The sequence below is a fragment of the Streptopelia decaocto genome (assembly GCF_964273445.1).
Source record: "Streptopelia decaocto genome assembly, chromosome: 4".
In the NCBI taxonomy this organism is placed as follows: Eukaryota; Metazoa; Chordata; class Aves; order Columbiformes; family Columbidae; genus Streptopelia; species Streptopelia decaocto.
The window spans coordinates 72,455,218-72,475,616 of NC_138658.1; the positions used below are offsets into that span (position 1 = coordinate 72,455,218).

Sequence of the window (20,399 nt, forward strand, 5' to 3'; positions counted from 1 at the left end):
TGATGGTGGAAACAAATGGCTGAATGAGAATATATGGTTGTGATACACCCTGTCAGGCCCATTAATGAAGATACTCAATCAGGCAGACGGATGCTGGATTTGCTAATGTCGTCCTTTAACTGCGTGCCAGGGAGAAGGAAGGAAGCTGCTGATACTGAAGATAAATGTCCTTCCTGGATATTCTGGCAGGACACTTATTTATGTGCTGTCCAGCTTTGCAGACCAGCCTTAGGGACGAGGCTTTGAAACCTGCACTCGCACGTTTTGGCCCCCGCACCCGGAATCCAGCCTGTTGCATCCCCGTCTCCTGCCATTTCTCTTCCCAGAATGACATTTCTTTTCTTTCATACCTTTGTTTTCCCAGCCCTTGTTGCCTCTTCCCAATATTGGTCTGTCTGATGTTGGCAGTGATCTCTATTAATGATTTTTTTTCCCCTCCAGCTCCCTGCTATGGGAATGAAGATGGCCCCAAGCCAGTTCAAGCACGCAAAAGGGTGGGCAGTGGTCAACACAGTATGAAGTGTGGCTTCAGCAAGCCCTTGCATCACCCCAGGGAGTCACAGCTATGTTGTAACGGGGCACATTCGTGCTACATGCAGATATATCCAAATCACAGCCACAGAGACAGTGTCCCAGTCTCCCCACAGTGCCCCCAGTGATGCTCCCCTTACCTGGTGGATGGAGGCTCTTCACATGAGTGACACAGGCTTAAAACAGGAGGGTGCTGGGGTTGAAAAGAGGTGAGAAGCTCTTAGTAATGCTGGCATTACCTCAAAACCGTCTGTTTTCAGTCCTTTTTCTGCACAGCCCTGAATTACCTGCTTGGGCTCATGGCAGCAGACACCACCAGCCATGAGCTCAACAGGATTGAAAAAGGGGTGAGACATTTGTATTAACATCAGCTTTTACACTAGCAACAAAGTCCAAGGGAAAAAAAATAACAGCACAGAGAAACGAGCTGGATGTGAGTCAGGTTGTGGCTGTTGCAGATCACGAGGTATTTTCCAGGAGCACGTTGCCCCATTATTGCTGTGGTTGACCCTGTGCATATTTCTACAAATCATTTGGTGGTGCCTTGTGTCAGAAACAGAGGAACAGGCTGCTCCGATCCACTAGTTCCCTGGTGGGAAACTTACTGGAGTCACGAGAAGGACAATCCACTTCAGATCCAAGTGATGGCATCACAGAGCAGTCAGAAATGCGTTCACTTTTACGACACTCAGTCGTATCACAAGATGCACAAGCCAGTGAATGCAAATTTTGCAGGTTTCTCTCCCCAACACACAACTTTGAGGAAAATGGGTTTTGGGTAAGGCAGAAGTGATGCTTTTTGTGTGAGTGCCTTAGTGCCATCTCCTGGGTGGAAGGGGAAATTCTCATTTTGGAGGTGCAACGTGTGGTCCGGACACTCTTCGCTGTGTAGGTTCAATCATTTAGCAACTGGGTGTGTGAGTATGGTGCCAGGATACCACACTCTGCCCCATCCCACTACATTGCTAAATAAATATCATCCTCAGGATATATAATGGAGATGTCTGTTCAGGGAAAAGGATGGTCATCATCATAATGAATTTTCAAGTAGCGTTTTCCATCTTTAATTTTGTCTTTTATATTTCCCAGCATGGAAAAACAGACCGAATGCTAAACTCACTTTGTGCATCCTTAATAGGAGAATTAATTCAACAGCATCAGAGGTTAATCCCATGATGACTATTTCTCTGCTTCGAGGCTTTCTAGATCTCTCCGCAAATCACCTCATTGGACATTAGAGGTGTAAAACCTCCTTGTTCAATAGTTTAATGAATTACACAGTGCTGAAAGACAGGCTAAAATATGTCTGTGGCCATACTGGTTCTCACTACAGAACATCTACTTCATCAAGGAGTGACCGAACCCTCAAATGTGGTTGCTGCTGTCTGCAGCTTACAGGGTAACAGGCAGAAATCCCACCGCAACAGATTCCTTGGAAGAGCGCAGTTAAGAAGAACTAGTGGTTTGTGACAGAACAAGGCAAAAATTTTCAGAGGTGTTTGCACAAACATAATTAGAAGCTTAATTTAGCCCAGCAGAGTCAAATCATCAGTGCTTGGGATTTCATTGGTATAACGTGAAATTCACAAAAGAAAAGCACCTGCAGTAACATTGCTTGGGCACCTACACTGCTCTGCAAACAGCATTGCTCACCATTTCTTGGAAGCCTGCAAGGACATTCAAGGGTTGATCCTCAGCCCCATGACCGAGCAATCAACTTTTCCTCCTGTTTCCAAGAAAATTCTTCCCACGGCCACCACCCAACCTGCAATTATGCAATAAATCAGCATGTGCTTAACATTAGACCTTGTAAATAGTCCCACTACCCTGTTTGGCAATTAATAGCGAGAGCAAAACAACTCTGAGCACATCTGTAGTCACACGGCTTCCATGGGCGGAAAAGCAGAGTTCCCATGGGTCACCGTGGAGAAGTCCTTCCCTGAAGAAGATTCCACCAATTCCAATGCAGCATCTCTGAATCACAAGATGAGTGACCTCATGCTTAAAGCTACTAGGTGTTTAAGAGTGTTGTTGAAACATGTTCTTCATGTAATGTTTTATAATGTAGTGGTCATGGAGAAGGTGGGAAATGCTCTTCTTCAGAGGGGGATGAAGTAGCGGGAGTTAACAATGCAAAACCACCATTTGCTGCAGCCAGGTCTCCGTTGGTAAGTCCTGCCCACCGCTCAGCCACCAACCTGAGCAGAAATTATAAGCAAAGGGAAAGAACTTGTCAAACTAACATGTTTCCCCAAACTATGATTTTTGTCAAGGTGTGATGATTAAACAAAGCTTTGGGAGTAGTATAGTTTTAATGAAACTTCCTTGGGCCAATGATGGAGTTCAAAAGAGATGGAGAGAAAGAGAGAGGAGAAGCGAGAAAGACTTATTGTGAAGTAACCGATGGCTTGGCAATCAAAAGCAAAAGCAACTGGCAGCTTCCAATTATCCTAAAATCAAGGCTTTTGCTTTCCAACCAGCCTCATGCCTGTTTCCATGTTGTCTTTCTGTGGCAGCTCAGGTTCTGTTAGTGTTCAGGACCACGTCTGCTGGGCTTGAATGCAGGACTCTACCTTCATAGAAATCTATAAGCACTTAAGTGGTCTTCACCACCTTTATTTGAGCTTGCTCAAATGAAGAGAGGTTCTTTGGTTTGGTTAAAAACTATGTGAATCATCCAGTAGAAAATGAAAGTGAATGTATTGCTGAGATGTAATGACTCCATTTATGGTGTACAGTTCTCCTTGATGCTGCCACAAGACAAAAAGAAATGACTACACGATGATGGCAAGTCCTCTACATGCAACTGCTTGGCCTGTGCTCAGCTTGGAGGCTGGTACCAAGTGCTTTGCCTCAGTTCTCTCTCTTTTGGAAGAAAACACCTGTGGCCGCTGTGGGGCTTGGCACTGGCACCTCTGCACGCTTCGTGGTCAGCTTGAGCATTGCTTGCTGGATTTGCCTCCATCAGATATAAGCCACCCTGGTAAAGCTTTTGGAATTTTTCACTGATTTTTTTAATTTGGAAACAACATGTTCTGCAATACTAATATTTTCATTTTGCCCATATTTTTTCAGTTCTCCTTCGGTGAGATCAAAATGAAATGTTTCAACCAAGGCCTGGGTTGACCACAATGTTTTATTTTTCTCTTTAGCTGCTCAGTCACTGGACTTTGAGAAAATTGTGGTTTGGGTGGCCCAAGCCTTCCCTTTACATTGCAGGTCACACCTGGTGCTGAGGACACATCTCAGGTACTTTGGGATCATATGGTCTTTGTAAGACCTAAGCATTGCCATGCTCCCAGCAAACTGATCTTACATTGAATTAAGCATATCTGAAACATTTTCCTCCACACTTTTTTTTTAACATTATCAAATTGAAATGTGCTCTAATATTTGTGAATTTAGTTCTCATCCTTCCCTGGCCAGCTGGAGACACACAGCTCCATGTGTTACTCAACAGTAAAATGAGATACCAAAGCAATAGGAAAAAGAAATTGATTTTTTTTTTTTCTCTATATAGGCTGTATATCTGGGGAAAATATTCCCATGGATGATACATAGCTCCTGGCTGGGTTGTTGATAATGAGCCAATTAATTAAATAGGTCATCAGGGCAAATGGGCACATCAGAAAGCCCCTGCTGTAACCAACACCTGAGAGTCTTTAAGCCTGGAAATACCCACTGCTCCTACTTTTAATCCTGGATCACAGTATGATATTTCACTGTATTTACCCAAGGAATGTGCATAGAAAAGGCATAAATAAACACAAAAAGTGAAACCAAGCACTGAAGTATTTTATTTCAATCAAGCTCTCTCAAGTGTCATGTAGAAGAACAGATAAAGGTTGAGATTTGCTATCGTGCATAAGTAGCTACACACTCTTCAATTCAGCTATGACACCTTATAGCAAAAAAGTAATTTACCTGGAAGGCCAGGTAAATTGCACCGCATGTGACAGAGAGTGTCCCAAAATCAGGTTGCATTTCTCACCATGGCGTAACCGCTCTTGCACATTCTTGCAGGGACAGGTGGGCTCACGCACCAGGAAAGCTGCACCCAAAGGCCATTTAATTCCTTAGAAAGATTTCCACTTATTTTGAGAGGCTCAGACTTTACAGTACTTAAAGAAAATTAGTGAGAAGAGCCTCCAGCTATGGCTCTTTCCTTGCAGTCCCACAGCTGAAAGGACTTCACCTTCCCCATCACCCTGCCCTGGTGCCTGCAGTGGTCACAGCTCCCTCTGATAAAACCAATAAAACCAGTATAGCTGCTACTAATACCAGCCTGGAGGTTTTATGCCAACTGTGCCTCATGCTAGCTTTGCAAGATGCTGGTGCTATGGTAGGCTTATTTACACGATCCTGCTGCATGGACTGGTGCTGGGTACCAGGTGTGATGGGGCATTAAGGTTGGGATAATAGCAGAACCCTTAAAAATAGGGGCGTTGGCTGACAACAGAGATTCTGGACCTACAAACAACCCCTTGGAGAAGTACAGCCTTGAGAGCTGGGAGAAACTGCTTCAAGCCTAATGAAGAAATGAAAAATTAGTGAAAGAAAAGGAAAATAGTTGAGCAGGAGCTGGTGTGCCTAGAGAATAAGATGCTCTCTGAGTCTATGCAGCACATAGGATTGGGGCAAATGTCAACAGCTGAGGGCTGCATAGAGACTTGGACATCTTATACAAGGGTGAGACCTTAAGCTTGGAGGAGGATGAAGGGCTGATTACAGGGGATGAAGGTCCTTGTGTGGTCACTAGAGCAGGAGCATGCTGCCTGACTCAGGGACTCTGATGTTTCTAGGAGTTTTTGATGTGAGGGAGGATGACGGAGGACATGGTGGGGTGGTACATGTGCCTGAGTCAGATGCTGGTGGTGAAACCCTTTGTTACATCAGTGTATTTATGCCTGTACAGGGCTGCCTTGAAACCCAGCCAGCACACATACCAGGAATGGTAGGTGTTCAGCAGTCATGTTGCTTGCATCAGCTTCCTCTTTGCCTAATACAAAGTAAATGGTTTTTATTCCAAATGGAGCTCTGCAGCCAGCCTGAGAAATACCAGCTCTGATGCTTTGGTTTTACATCCAATTCTCTCTCAGTCCAGCATCGTGTTGGCAGGAGAAACATCAAAGCAGTGTTTCTGCAGTACTTGGAAGTTCTCTAGCTCCATTCCTCTCTGGAGGTCACACTGGAAGAGGTGAGAAATACATGAAAGAGACTATAGGAAGACCACATGGAGTCACTCTCTTGACTAAGAAAGGGCTGGAGGGCTTAGGAGAAGGGGATGGTGGTGCAGATTTGTGGCATGAAGAACAACTTAGAAATCCCCAGGCAGCCAGGAGTAATTGAGGGGTGTAGGACCAGCCCATACTGGTTGGGATTGGGGCACAGGGTGTCAGGTGAGTGCAAGGATGGGGCATTTTGTAGTTTTGAGTGCAAATTGATATAGTTTAAAAGAAGTTTGAGAATAGTCTTTGAGCTGGAATCAGGCTTTCTCCTTTCACTGGTGCCTTTCTAGCTTTTAAGGAGGACCACAGGAAATAAGAAGAACTTGAGGAAAGGCAATACTTAGTCTTTTGGAAAATTATAACTGTCTCCATTTGTTTTTGACCTAGTCTGCTCATCTACCTTCCCCAAGGCAGAGGCAGCTGTCCTTAAAGTCAGCACCATCCTAACCATGCCACCACACAGTGTTTGGTGAAACCCATCTGAATTTTTAAGTGGCTTTGTGGCCAAACCAGGTTTTAATTCCGAACAAACGCTGCATTGAAAGGGACTCTCCCTTTCCCCAAATTTCACCTCTGGGAAGACAGGGGAAAGTTCCCAAGTGTGAGTCCCGCACTCACAGCCATGCAGCTGCTGAGGGAAGAAGGGCTGGATGGATTTGGGATGCTCCTGGGGATGGGGCATTCATGGCAAGACAAAAATCCCAGAGGCTGGACACAAAAATCTCTTGCTGAATCACCTCAGTTCTGCAACGCTGGTGCCTTCCCACAACTGAATTCCCGACTGTTTTGACCACTCTTCTGGGGATGACCAATGCCTGAGTCATCCCCTCATAAAGCTGCTCCTGGGTTTGTGTTTCACATGGTGTAGCAGGCACACTTCCCCACACCTTGAAAGAACCAGAAACTTCTAGATCAACGGACCACCATTGTCATGCACATGCCCCTTGGTTGACTGACAGGTGCCTTGACCAATGAAATGCCTCAGCTGAGAGAATTTTCCAGACCACTACCATAAATGACCACAGCTCAGCTTCAGCTGGGGTATAAATGGAGCTTCTGGGGACACCATTGAGTTGTTTTTTTTTTGGAGCAGTGGGTTTGAAGTGGAAGACTCTTCTCCTCGGACTGGGACACCATCTAAAGAAACTTCTTTAAGGAATGAGACACTTTCTTTGTTGGTGAGTTGTTATATATTATGGGTACCCTTGAGAGTCTTTCTTTTTTTTGTGGGTGAGTAGATGTGCATTTTGAGTCATCATTGTGAAGTTTTGGGGATCCCTTCAGTGTGAATTTGCAACGTAGCAATTGAACTTCCAACTAGTATCAGAATCTGTGTTTCGTAATGTTGTTAGAGTACTGAATGAATGTGGATAAACCATGTTTCCAGATGGTTCTCTGCTAAACAATTCTGGTTAGAATTAAGTCTGTTTGGAGCTTATCACCTGCCTAAATTCATTTTTGGGGCAATTCCATGATATTATACATGGTTACTGCACATCCTATAATGAATGTTCTCCTATTCAACCACTGGTTGGTTTGTTTTTCCCTTAGAGATGGCAGGAACCCACTCCTTTGTCCCTTGCTCACTCAAAACCTTGATCAATATGAGTAATTAATAGTCTTATCTGGAGGATGGCATTAAAAAAATGTATTTCTAGTTGTTGTTTTTGCATTTAAACTGTGGAGAATGGGTTTTAAAGGAATCCTGAAGGCACATTTGTGCTGCTAATTGAGAGGGCCAGGGAAATCCACTGAAACCCTGGACCACCATGGTCCACAGAGCTGAACTGGTGACTTACTCTATTGCTCTCCAAGATGAACCTGCTATAGAGCATTAGCCTTAGTTAATGTGAATGAAAGCCAGTTTTGACTGCTCAGCCTTGTGGCCAGGATTTGGTCTTGACCATTTTTTATTTAGCACTCTGTATGTACACTTGTGTGTATATATGCGTGTGTCTCAACCTAATTGTAGGCACAATACTGTATGTACAGCAAGAATAGCATGTGCACCCTGCACTCCAGATGTTCGGCATCCTAAGTGTCCCAGTTATAGTTCCTCGTACTCAGTCCCTTGTGCATCACACCATACCTCCTGCACCCAGTTACCATCTGCCATTTATCTATCGTGAACCATTCATTAATACAAGTCTTTTATCTCCTTGTGAAGCCCCCAGGAAAACTCCAGTAATTATCAGTTTTGAGAGTTCAATTCAAACTCGTAATGCCATACCCAGATATTTTCTGGCTGCACTCCTTTCTCCGTAACTGTTCCACTTGCTGTGGACCAACCTTTGCTCATCCTGTGATGCTCTATATATTTATTAATACATATGCAACAAGGACAAGCATTTATCTCTTGGGGCCTGCATGTAGTGCCATCATAATTCAGTTTTTCTGGCAGCAAAGATTGCAGAGATCTGAAAATGGATGGTTACACATCTGACACAGCATGGGAAGGAAGCGTATGTAACTGTCAGATCAGAAATGATAAGTGGTGATACTCATTGATGCCAGAAGCATCATGGAGGTCCCTGCACGCCCTTCACCGCCCAATTAGCACTAATTGCATTGCCAGGGTTGGCCACACAGCACAACACGTAGTGACAGCTAAAATCACTTTTATTGTGAAGAAAGCTCAGAGATATTAGCCAGCTGAATATATATCTCTACTGCAAACTCCTGAAACCTGCATTTTTCCTGCAGTTCTGTGGCCAGAAATACAGTGCCCATATGCTGCTGAAGCCTATTATGGGTCAGTGGGCATCTTGCAATTATAAAGTAGGGTAGGCACTTGCTTCAGTCAGTTTATTGTGTCAAGGACAAGATGAAACTTCACGTTTTCATGTTGGAAATAAAATATTACATTCTCAGGGTTTTGATTTGTTTCATGAGGATCTCATGTGGCAAGGGATAACAAGATAATTGGTTTGGTCTAACACTGAGCTGGGAACTACAGCACAGCTCTGACAATAGTATTCTCAGCTTTCTTCTGACCTTCAGATTTTCTTGTTTTACTGCAGAAAAACTTGCTCACAAGCATGGGCCCCTGATGACCACTGACACAGGTGTCTCACCGCTGTGGGGTTTGGAATTCAAATGGTCGTACTGTAGCGGTGATAGTTTGTCAAAGCAGCAGCAGACCAGCAGTTGAGGTCCCATGGGGCACAGCTTGAAAACCAGTATGGCCATAGATCTCACCAGGGTCTTCGGCTTTTATCAGGTATCTCAGGAACGTTTACAGGGCAGGCAGTGGTAGGTGCAATCCTTTGTGCATCCCTGTTCATACTCGTGACTTCCTCCAGGTATTTTGAAGCTGCAGTGAGCACCTTGGCTGTTGCTCGTAAGGCTGATGATAGAATGTGCTGCATACAGCTCTGTAATGTGTATCACAGGCAGGCTGTACATACCATGGAGGAGCAGGTATTCCCCTTTGGAGGGCTCAGAAAGCTGTAGGTCAGTCGTGCTGTGGGGATACGTGTTGTGTTTGTGCAGAGATCTCAGAGCGCCTACAGAAACCCTGTAGACTCCAGCAGATTCCTCCCACAAATTTGTTCATCCACAGCTGACACCCCAGCTGACCATGCTTGGCAGGCACTGTCTGATGTGTTTGCTAAAGAATTCCTTTAGGAAAAAAGGAAAACCTTTTTTCCAGTGTTGAAAATGTGTTTTCTATATGGGTCACTTCCCAAAGAGTTCCAGGGACTTAGAGATCAGTGGCTGTGTCATAAGGGGATTTAGGTACACAAGTCCAAATTACAGCTCTGAAAGCTACCATTAGCCAGTACTAGAAGTCCATGTGTCTCTGTGGGTTTGGTAGGAAGGTCTTTAGAGTTTTGTTTGTCTGACAAAGAGGATCCTGATTCTTCTTCAGGCATGCTCCAAGTCCATCTATAATTCTCATTTAGGGTATTATCCGAATTTTCTCATTTGGGGTTGATGCTCTAAACAAGTCTTTCAAACAATACCTCATTTGAACATGTGCTGAGAAGGCAGAGGCTGAGAGCCGAGTTGGGATGGGGGATGCTTTCCAAACCCTTCTGCTTGGGTGCAGTTCAAACCACATTCCCACCGCTTTTCAGGGCTGGCAGGGACCTGTGGGTCTAGGCACTTTTAAAACACTGTGAAATTGCTGAGTGTTGCAGCAAGGTGCTCTTAGGTGAGGGTGACCAGAAATGCTGAGAGTGTTCATCTCACATCATCGTTCTCTTTTAGGCACTCTTCTGCCTGAGTTTGGTGCCTCCAGCTCCGCTGTAATGCAAGGGGGGAACGGGCCATGTGGGAAACATGATCCAGAGAGAGTGGGAAGGTGGGAAGGGGAAGCTGCTGGACATGCCCATGGGGAGATGCTGATGCCATCTGAAAAACTTACTCCGTTCATTTGTTCTCCAAACCCAGGTTCAACCTGCTATCAGAATAAAAATGAAAACACTTGTTTCTCAGTTTAGAAACAAAAATTCTTCAGGTTTCCCATTTCCCACTGTTTTTGCCGATTGAAAAAAGGTGCCAACAGACCCCATTTAAAGGGATAAAATATGATGAATAACAGGGAACTAAATCTTTAAAAAGCAAACAGGTGCGCTTTTTTTTGTTTCTTAAACACAGAACTGAAGGGGTAAATCTAAAATCTCAGCACTAAGTCAAAACAGGCCATTTTTCATGTGTCAGAGTTAAACAGAAAATGCAGATTGGCTCCAGCTGCAGTTTTTTAATACCACATTTATTCTTGCTATGGATGAAGGTAAATCACAGGAGATGGAACAACTAAGTGTGACGTTGTCACCAGTAACCTATGAATTACACACAGAGAATTGCTGCTTGTTTAATCTCATACTCAAAACCAATCGATACATTCTCTGGGTTGCACTGATGGAAGTTCACAGGCTCTCCTGGGCACCTTGACAGTGTGTTTTGGGTGGGTGTTGCCTCTGCTGCTAATTCCCTCCCTCAGATGACCCACTTCTGCCTCTGCAATTAATTTTCATATCACTGCAGTAACATATTTTCATTATTTTATGTTACACAAGCCAGTGAAGAGGTGCTGCTGGGTATGTCCATCTAAGGAATCTTCCAAAATCTTCCAAGTCTGACATTTTTCTTCTTTGAAAAGATATGAGCCCCGCATTTTCTCTTTATTACTTTCATATAGATTCGGTCTTACAGAAAAGTAATTTTACCGGAGATGAATTTATCTTTATAAAATGTTCCCGTCTTCACTTCAGAGCTGGTTGTTTTTCACCGTACATGATTTATTTTTCAACCAAACTAAAAAGATTTTTGCATTTTAGTGGGATTTTTCATTTTCTAACTAAATATATCAGCAGCCTACGTGCCATCAAGTTTATGAGGATTCAGAAATAAGTTTCCCGTTCCCTGCTACCAAGCACGACAAGCTGGGTTTCAGACTCATCTGCTGACAGGAATGTTTTCTGTAACCTACTGTTGCATTGGTATGGGATTTTGTGTGGTTTTGTGTGTTTTTTGGGGTGAGCACAAAGCAATAAGTAGACTGATGTCTTCTTTTAGACCAACCTCATCAACCACCTCTTCTGGACACCAAATGTCTAAAAACCCTCTCAAGACATTGCACAGAGGAGACTCTGCAGCAATTTATTTTATCAGAGCTTTATTTTTTTCTTATATCTCCTGGCATTTTTTTTGCCAGGCTCATTCTAGTTTTGAAGACCAATCTGTTTCAAACCTATTGTCATTCAAGTGGCGGAGGATGCTGACGCAGATCAGTTACTGAACATGCTCTTACTTTAACAGCCTGGCTGCAAAATCGCATAGATTGGCTTTGCAAGTCACAGAAGCACGGTGCCCACAAATGAAATGCTGCTTATTTTCTTTTTTTTTTTTTTTAAATTACAGCTTTTCCATCAGAGGAACCGGGGCATATGATCAATACATAAATCAACACACTGGGAGGAAGAAATAGAGTTGCAGGGTTCTGCTCTGAGATCTTCAATTTTGTGAGTCATGTAATTCACAAGCGAAAGTTGAAAGTGCTCTTGGGTTTTAACTTGCTGTAAATCATGGGTTGCCAAGCTTTACTGATTGTTGTGTCTCTTACAAAAAGGATATGGAGAAATTTCATATGCAAGGTTCTCCTCCTAATGCATGTTTAATTAGAAATTTAATTGGCTTGAGCTAAGTATTTCTGAACTCTGGCAAAGTAATTGAACATTTAAAGCTCCCTTGGGGCCATTATAACAAGCACTATCCAGAAAAACAGGATTCGTTGTACCAAAAATAAAGGCTTTAACATGACACGATGTAACACCAAGACATGTCAAACAGCCAAAAGGGCGGTGGGCAGGAAAGCCGGGTCTGAACTGGGCACTGTGGGGTGACCCTCGATTATTACAGGATTTCTTTTATTTTGCCAGAAACTCCTTGTTCTGTTTTGTTTTTCTGTTCCCTAACATTTTTTTCTATGCTCTAATTTTTTGGGGGGTGTTGTGGTGTATATTTCTGTAGTATCTTCTTTTCAATGGAGTAGCATTTCCCGAGCAGTCACCTCACTTGAAGGCATTTGAATTGCTCTAATTAGAGCGGCTTTTGAGGACATCTTGTGTTTTGATTACAAAAGGAACAGCACAGGGTACTATCCATTAATGGTCTGTGCAATGTGAACTATATTAAAAAAAAAAAATCAGAAAAAAACATTTTCATATGCCTCTTGGTATTCTGCAGTAATCTAGAAAGACATGTAACAGCCTGACATCTGATGAGACCCATTCCCTGGGAGGGGGCTTTGAGAATTGCAGCATTTTGTATTCGGGGACTTGACTTGTAGCTAAATCTCTGTTGGGTTTTCCCACAAACCTCAGATATTTGGAGACCACCCAGACCAGAGGGATGGGAAGATGCTCCAGAGAGGAGGGCAGAGACCGTGCCTGACAGTCACTTAGAGCCAAAAAGCCAGAGCTCTGCCTAATATAGGGTCTGATTTTAGCACATCAGAAGCCCAAGCCACCCATTGCCTAGTGTTCTTCTGTAGACTCACCCCCAGCTGTAGGAAGGTACTCATCACTCTGTTAATGCGGCAGAGAATTCAAAATGCTTTAAATTCAGCCTCTTACATGAGAAGTGTGTGGTTCCTCCTGTGATGCTTTGTGGACCTGTCGAGCGCTTACAGCATCAGAGCTGAAGCTGGTAGCTTCCTACAGCTGGTTATACAGCTTGTGGAAGTGTTTGTCTGCGGTGATGATTTCAGCTCAGGGTATTTTCCTCGTTTCTGGTACAATGTGGGATTCAGCCTTCAGAGCCAAAGGACTCTGCTTCAGCCATGGTTTTAATGGGTGAGCACCATATTCTGACCATGAGTTTCTGCAGAACACAGAGGTCCTGGTAGGACACCAAGTTGAACATGAGCCAGCAGCGTGCCCTTACAGCCAAGAATCATAGAATGATGGAAGGTGGGAAGCTCTGTATTGTGTATAGACAACGGGATTTGAGTGTAGCACAACCACAGAGCCCATACAGACACTAAATCATACAGGCCTCAACATTGCTCCCCAAAGGATGGGAATAAAATTCATGGAAGAAAGTGGAAAAGGAATTATATTTCTCCTTTTATTACAGAAATCATAACTTTGGCTCTATAATATTGTATCCCAATTTCCCCTGAAGACAGTTCTTTGATGGAAAAATATAACACAGACCCCCTATGTTAAGTACAGAGTTTTCTTAACAGACACACACATATACATCACATCTTTGTTTACTCTGTCTTTGATACATCAGTGATAGAAGCTCAAACACCAGTAGCATGTGAAATGGAAATGGGAGAAAAGTGGATGTTGTCTCATTGAGACAACAAAGGCGTTGGGGCAGAATTAAAGAATTCCAGGCTCTATTAAGATCAGATTGGCAGAGCTGGAGCCAGCCATGAAAAACAGAATAATCAAAAAGTAGTTAAATCAATGTTTCAGTAGTCCAGATCAGGCAGCAGAAAGCAGGTAGATTATTATTGCGAAAGAAGGTCTTTGCGAGTTGTTAGGACTCAGTCTGACACAGCATTAACAGAAATAAATTTCTGGACTTTGTTTGTAAGTTATTGGCTAGATAAAGTAATTCACATTATAGATCCACACAGAGGCAGCACCTGGTGCGCTGCTTTATGTGAATGACTAGGAGAGAATTACTGAGCTGGAGGATAAGGGGGGAAAGAAAAAAGAAACCAAGTACAAGAAAGCATGGAGCCAGTAAAGAAATCTGCTGGTCCCCTGGCAGGGCGACGTTCCATCACAGTTTCAGTTGTCCCCATCAATGATGTTGTATGTTTTTTATTCCGTTCCTCACTTTCTTCATATTTTTTCCTGGAAAGGATAGGGTTTTGTTGAGATGGATTTTTGTCCTGCCCTAAAGAGCCATGTACTCCACTCATAGTAGTTCATCTTCTTAGCAGATTAGATGTCTTATCTTCTATTCAGCATCTTAGTCTACAACTACTTGAAAGGAGGTTGTAGTATGGAGGGTGTTGGTCTCTTCTCCCAAGTAAAAAGTGAGAGGATGAGAGGAAATGGCCTCAAGTTGTGCCAGCGGAGGTTTAGATTGGATATTAGGAAAAATTTCTTCATGGAAAGGGTTGTCGGGCACTGGAACAGGCAGCCCAGGGCAGTGGTGGAGTCGCCATCCTTAGAGGTGTTGAGGAGACACAGAGATGAGGTTCTTAGGGACATGGGTCAGTGTTGGGTTTGGCAGTGTGAGGGTAATGGTTGGACTCAATGATCTTAAAGGTCTTTTCCAACCTCTGATTCTGTTACTTTATATCACAACATATCAGATGAAGTTTCCCTCTTTCCTGCTCCTTCTGAGACCCAGCAGATGCAGTTGTGCAGTGGCAGAGCGCACAGCTGGTCACATCTGGGCATCAGCCGAGGTGCCAGGAGCTGCTGCCGCACATGTGCAATGATTCTTGTAGCCTCCCAAACAGTTTAATTTTTTATCTTCCTTCACTGATCTTGCATTCATCTCCTAGCTCTTGCCATCCAGATTTTATGACAAAGCAAGATTTACACATTTTATTAAAAAAAAGAAAAAAAATCCTTGGAGTATAACATCTAATTTCCAGCACACGCTCCTTTAATATCCCCAGGGTTAACTTACCTTTGGAGCAAAATACCACTGCCACAGTTTGATTTCCCATCGCAGTGAAGCAGCATATTTCTCATCCTTCTAGTTTAAACACATCCTCATTTCTACAAACACTTCCATAGATATTCAGATCAGGTGTGTGTGCTCAGCAAGACTGTGCGCAATTATTTCACACTTTCTAGCGGAACAGCAAGGCTTTGACCTCTCTGTTCAGCCTCCACCCATGGAGCTGCAAAGCATATTACTGCATTAGTTAAGCTTAAAAAGAGAAGTGATGGTATGTTTTTTGTATATAAATGCTCTATGGATTCAGCATCACCAAGTTACTGAAGTTGGTAAAATAATTTTCTATATTGGCAGGGGAATGAAGTTGTACAGCTCTGAAGTATTTTGTAACTGTAAATGTGGTTTTATTGAGAGGTACCATAGCTGGGAAATCCTGTTCTTAATTTTAAAAAGAGGATATTTGCTGCAAAAAATATGTGCGGATGAGGCTGCAAGGTTTATAAATATTTTGAGATCCTTGAGTAAAAATCTGTGTCAAAAAGTGAAATATCAGCCTTGCCAGACAACATTTTATTCTTCAGCTATGAATCACATCTGTAAACAAGTCTCTCCTGGATTTGAGATGAAATGCGCTGGAGAAAAGGTGATTAGTTTGCTGTTGCTGTGCTCTTCGGCATAAGGTAGTCTACATTATGTTTGTATTTATGTCCGTTCCACTTGATGTGGGCAGGCAGTGATAAGATTTGAAAGGAGATATTCAATTAAAGCTAAAAATAAACCATGGTTATATTTGCCAAATGAGAAAAACGAAATGCAGCTGTTTGTAGAGGAGAGTACAATATCTCACTGCAGCATGAGATGGTCTGAGATTTACACCGCTTAGTGCCAAAAAACCCCATCATGCCTATTTTTTTTTTTTACTTTCCACAATTTCTATGAGTGTTTTATAATAATCTACTATGAATGTTCTCTGAAGATCAGGCACCAACATCTTGACGTCACTCAGAAGTCTTTGCTCTGGGTGCGTTGGAAGGAGATGGTGGGGTGGGAGAACACATGTTTTGTGGAAGCACATGCATTTTGTGGGAAAATACACATTTTATGGAAGAACACACATTTCACAGCTCAGCGACCAGCCTTGGCTTGAACTGCCCTGGGGAACACTGTGCATGTGAATGAGACCAAGCGCTGTGCTTCAAGGGATGGGAAATTAAACAGCCAGGAGATGCGTTTTCAAGTGGGATTGTAAAATCGAAATGAGAATGGCTCTTGTTGGAAGATACAGGTCTTGGCAATATAATCTGTACCATGCCAGTGGAAGTTGAGGAAGAACATTTAAGAAACACTGTGGTTCAAAAATACAGTGCTTGCCTCACTACAAAGGGAAAAGATTCTTCAAAGTTCTCCAGGCCTTTCAGAAGTAACTTGGACTTACTTACTTACTTACTTATTTAATTATATATATATATATACACACACACATATATATATAAAAAATATATTTATTTAAGCAAGCTTATCTATAGCAGATTCATTGGGTCTGATGCTGTGGGCCTGACACCCTTCTGGACCCATTTTCTGCTGAGCCAAATGTGCTTATCTTTGACTCTGGGCTGCCCTGGCGCATGAAGCAAGAGGAAATGGCCTTAAGTTGTGCCAGTGGAGGTTTAGATTAGATATTTCAAAACATCTCTTCCCCGAAGGGACTGTCAGGCATTGGAACAGGCTGCCCAGGGCAGCAGTGGAGTCACCATCCCTGGAGGGGTTTAAAAAACATGTAGATGAGGTTCTTAGGGGCATGGTTTAGTGCCAGTGTTAACACTTGGACTTGATGATCTTGAGGCTCTCTTCCAATCAAAATGTTTCTATGATTCTAAGTAGTCCCAGAGCACAGGAGAAGCTTCTGTACTACCCAGTGGGACCCTGATCTTCCAGTGAGGTCTGCAAGAAAGTGAAATGGATTTACTGTGCAGAGCTGTCTGCAGCCACCAGAGAAGGTGCACCCTGGTGAGGATGTCCAGGGTCCCACTGTGGTGTCCTGGAAACCCTCCTCCCCACCACCTGGTCCAGAGCAGGGCTTTCAGGCATCAGCCTCACTCCTGCATGGGAAGTGGCCATGAAGGTGTAATCCAGAGAGGGGTCCACTTTCTGCTGTGGTTTCACAGCCCTTTTTTTAAGATACAAGGCTAAATTTGACTTCCGTGTTAGAACTGGACAGCCTGATTAAGACAAGGCAGCTGCAGAGAAGCATCCAACTCATGTTTCTGGTACAAGTGCAGTTTATGCTCCTGTTCAGCACTCTTCCCCAGGTCTATCAAGGGCAAGAAGTTCAAGTGATGACAGCAGCGGCTCAGTAGGAGCAGATCTGGGCTTTTGTTTCTGTGGCTGCTGCAGTAACAGGGTACATGAGAAGAAAGCCCTTCCCCGGGAATGGTTGTGTCCAAGATGTTGTTCACGGGTGTTGCCAAATGAGGGTGTCTCCTCTTCCACTTGGGCAATGCTCCATTTCTTCTTGTCTTCTGGACTGTGCAAACCATAACATGCTGCACACGGATTGCCATTGAAGGCGGTAGATTGTCTTTTACTGGTTTATCTTCTGCAGTATTTCAAGCACGCAATAATCCCAGATGTCCAGTGAAATCTTCGTCCCATCTTCTCCCAGTTACTCAGCCTAATCCTTGCCAGCCTGTAATCAAGCCAAGCAGCCTTGTGAGACACTAATGTGTTTCGTGGTTGTAGTTTGCTTGCCAGCATTTGTGACATTTGGAAAGACAGTGGTGAGTCATACAAGACAAATGGTTAGTGCCGTCTCTTTTTTTATGTGTGTATATAATTAGATTTTGCAGCACAAGAGAAAACAGCCCCTGTCCAGCTTGTCAGGAAAACAATAAAAAGGGAAAAGAAAATTTTCTTTGGCAACTTTTTTCAGCCTGACAAATTGTTTTGGTGAGAAGTTTCTTAGCTGGCTTTTTTCCCCCAAAGAGTTATGAAATAATTTCAGTGCTGTTACTAGAAATACACAATAGAGCCATGAAACAGGATCATTGGATACAAGTGAAAATAGAGCAGCTAGTCAAATAGATACTGTGTACTGATGAAGTGTGTAGGATATACTGTCTTTTTCCTCTGGTGGTTTTATCTGTGGATTTCAGTGCTCTCCTTCCTCTCGGGACACTGTTTTGTGTATCACTGTGCCCACCAGTGGTCTTTGCTTCCAAGATCAAGGAAAGCCTTTGCTACTCTTTGTGATCTCTGCAGAAAATCTCTGGTGTCTACTCAGTGTAATTTCTGACCAGATTTTTGTTGTTCTCTGTCCCTTCCATCAGGCACGGTCTAATGGTTAACACACAGAACTCAGGGGTTTTGTTTCAGACCATGACACTGAGTCATTCTGTAGGTTTTGGCAAGCGATGGAGGCTTACAAAAGTGTCCACTCATTTCTGGTGACTCAGTTTGAGCATCTTCATACCTCTTGGTCTTGAATTTTCAGAAGATCTTTGAGAACTCAGAGCACACACACAGGACTGAGTTACACAACCCTGCTGCAAAACCAGCCAAGGTATCCCAGACTGGATACTTAGGAATGGAGGTGTCCATAATTAGAGAGCATGTTGGAAAATGTTGGTCTTACTCACTGGGCTTTGGGTAATTCCTCATTAACATAAGGGTAAAAATAACAAGACTCATTCTTGACAATGAGATTTTGTTTGCAAAACACAGTGATCCTCAGGTGAAAGGGCAGTGGTGTAAACAAGGGAAAGGAGCATGCCCATGTTGAAAACCTGACCATCTGATAACTAGGACATGCCCTTTTACAGGCAAAAACATTTTACTTGGAAGAAACATCAGATTTCTGGAGAAATCTCCTACACAAATACAAGGCATCTGCCCAGCAACTACAAAGAGATAAACAAGCCACTTCAGAGATGTGAGCAAGCAATTTCATTATAATATATGGCAGATGGATACACACTTCAATGCCTGCTAACCAAAGTTCCCAGAAAGTCTCCTGATACCTAACAGCTAGTTCTACTGTAAAAATCATGATTGCTTTCATGTAAATGAAAGGATATTTTCCTGCTAGCCTTAAATACCTCTCTTTGAAGTATAGGATATCTTGGGCTTAAGTATGGCTGTTTGATTATCAGTCAGCATGAAAGGACTCTGATTTGACAGTATCAGATGTTTCTCCATGGGATAAAATGCCCAAGGTCTTCTCAAGGTGTGATGAAGATTCAGCTGGAGCTGTTCACTGATGTGTGGAGTGAAGTCTGTGTGTCTGAGCTGAAATGAAGCAGCAACAAACAATTCAAATGTTAAAGCAGAAGAACATTCAGGAGCTGTCACCATTGCAAGTCATGGCCAGTGCTGTGCCATTTCTGTTTCTGAACATGTTTTTGCAGCTTCAAGGCCTCAAACTCTTCTATAGCTCAAGAGGGAATCCGTAATAGAGCAGAATTTTAACACATACCTCCGTGTATTAATTAACTGGCTTCAGTACCTACAGCCCTGCAGTTGAGTAGTTGTGAGATGATTTATGGGGAAGGTGACCACAGCTCCTTTTGGAAACCACTTTTCTTGTTTGTGCCAACGAGAAACTCATGTAGAATAACAGAATGAGGATTTTGAAACTCATTTTTGTAAACAAACAGCTACCAAGGATACACTGTCCTCTGAACATGAGTCACACAGACTGTACTTCAGGAGTTCACCACAAAATAGCCCTCGTCTTTGCTCTGATCTCTGTTGAAGCTGTCCAGTCCTTTTCTTTGTCAGAGGTTACATTTCCATTCTCAACACCAAGAAAGACTGGAGTGGATCAACACTTGGATGGGAGACTTATGCCACATTTTAGAGTTTGGGTTTTGAAGTTTTGAAATTACAATTGCCCTTCTTTCTCTCTAAGTGGGATTGATCCAATGACCCAAAAGTGCCCAATAAGAAAAAATGTTGAGCACTTCCATAAAAATCTCCTGATGCTTACAAACACTTGCTTTGCTGATCTAGCTTGAATTTTGAGAATTGTTTTTCTTATTTCTATCATTCCCTAATTACATATCCATCTTCCTGCCTTCGGTTAACGGGTGATGTGGTAATAAATGTCTGATAAACTCTGTCCCAGGCTCCAGTATTTCCTGTGGATTTCACTAAGAATGCTTTCGGGATTTCTAGTTTCCTTGAAAACGAGGAGGATCCTGCTTTTTCAACAGAACAGCACAGGCTGTAGTTTGGCTGGGACATGCACAAAGACGTGGAGGTATTTGCAGGGTTAAAGTATCAGCAGAAACATTACTGGAAGCCAAAAGTGGAAGGCCAGTGGGACTACCTGCACTATTTACTTGGAGAATATTAATTAGATATGATTGAGACACAAAAAATTAGGAGTGTATATTCCCCTATAGAGGCATTGGAGAAAAATTAGACCACTTTTGGGGTCAGAAGGGCAGGTGGAAGTAGCATAAAACAACTGAGCTAAACGCCTGCAGCAGGCAACAGGACTAATCCCTCGGTGTTCATTTTAGAGGTGAATGTGTC

At 43.1% G+C, this 20,399-nt stretch overlaps 1 protein-coding gene across 1 annotated transcript in view; it reads left to right on the top strand.

The window, feature by feature from the left end:
• Window positions 1-5,354: 5,354 nt before the first annotated feature.
• The window catches only part of LOC309439517 (histamine H2 receptor-like), a gene marked incomplete at both ends in the record, with an annotated part of 33,010 nt that continues 17,965 nt past the window's right edge, over window positions 5,355-20,399 (top strand). The window contains 1 exon segment of the mRNA XM_082052184.1: window positions 5,355-5,485. Within this exon segment, the coding sequence (XP_081908310.1) occupies window positions 5,355-5,485 (131 nt within the window).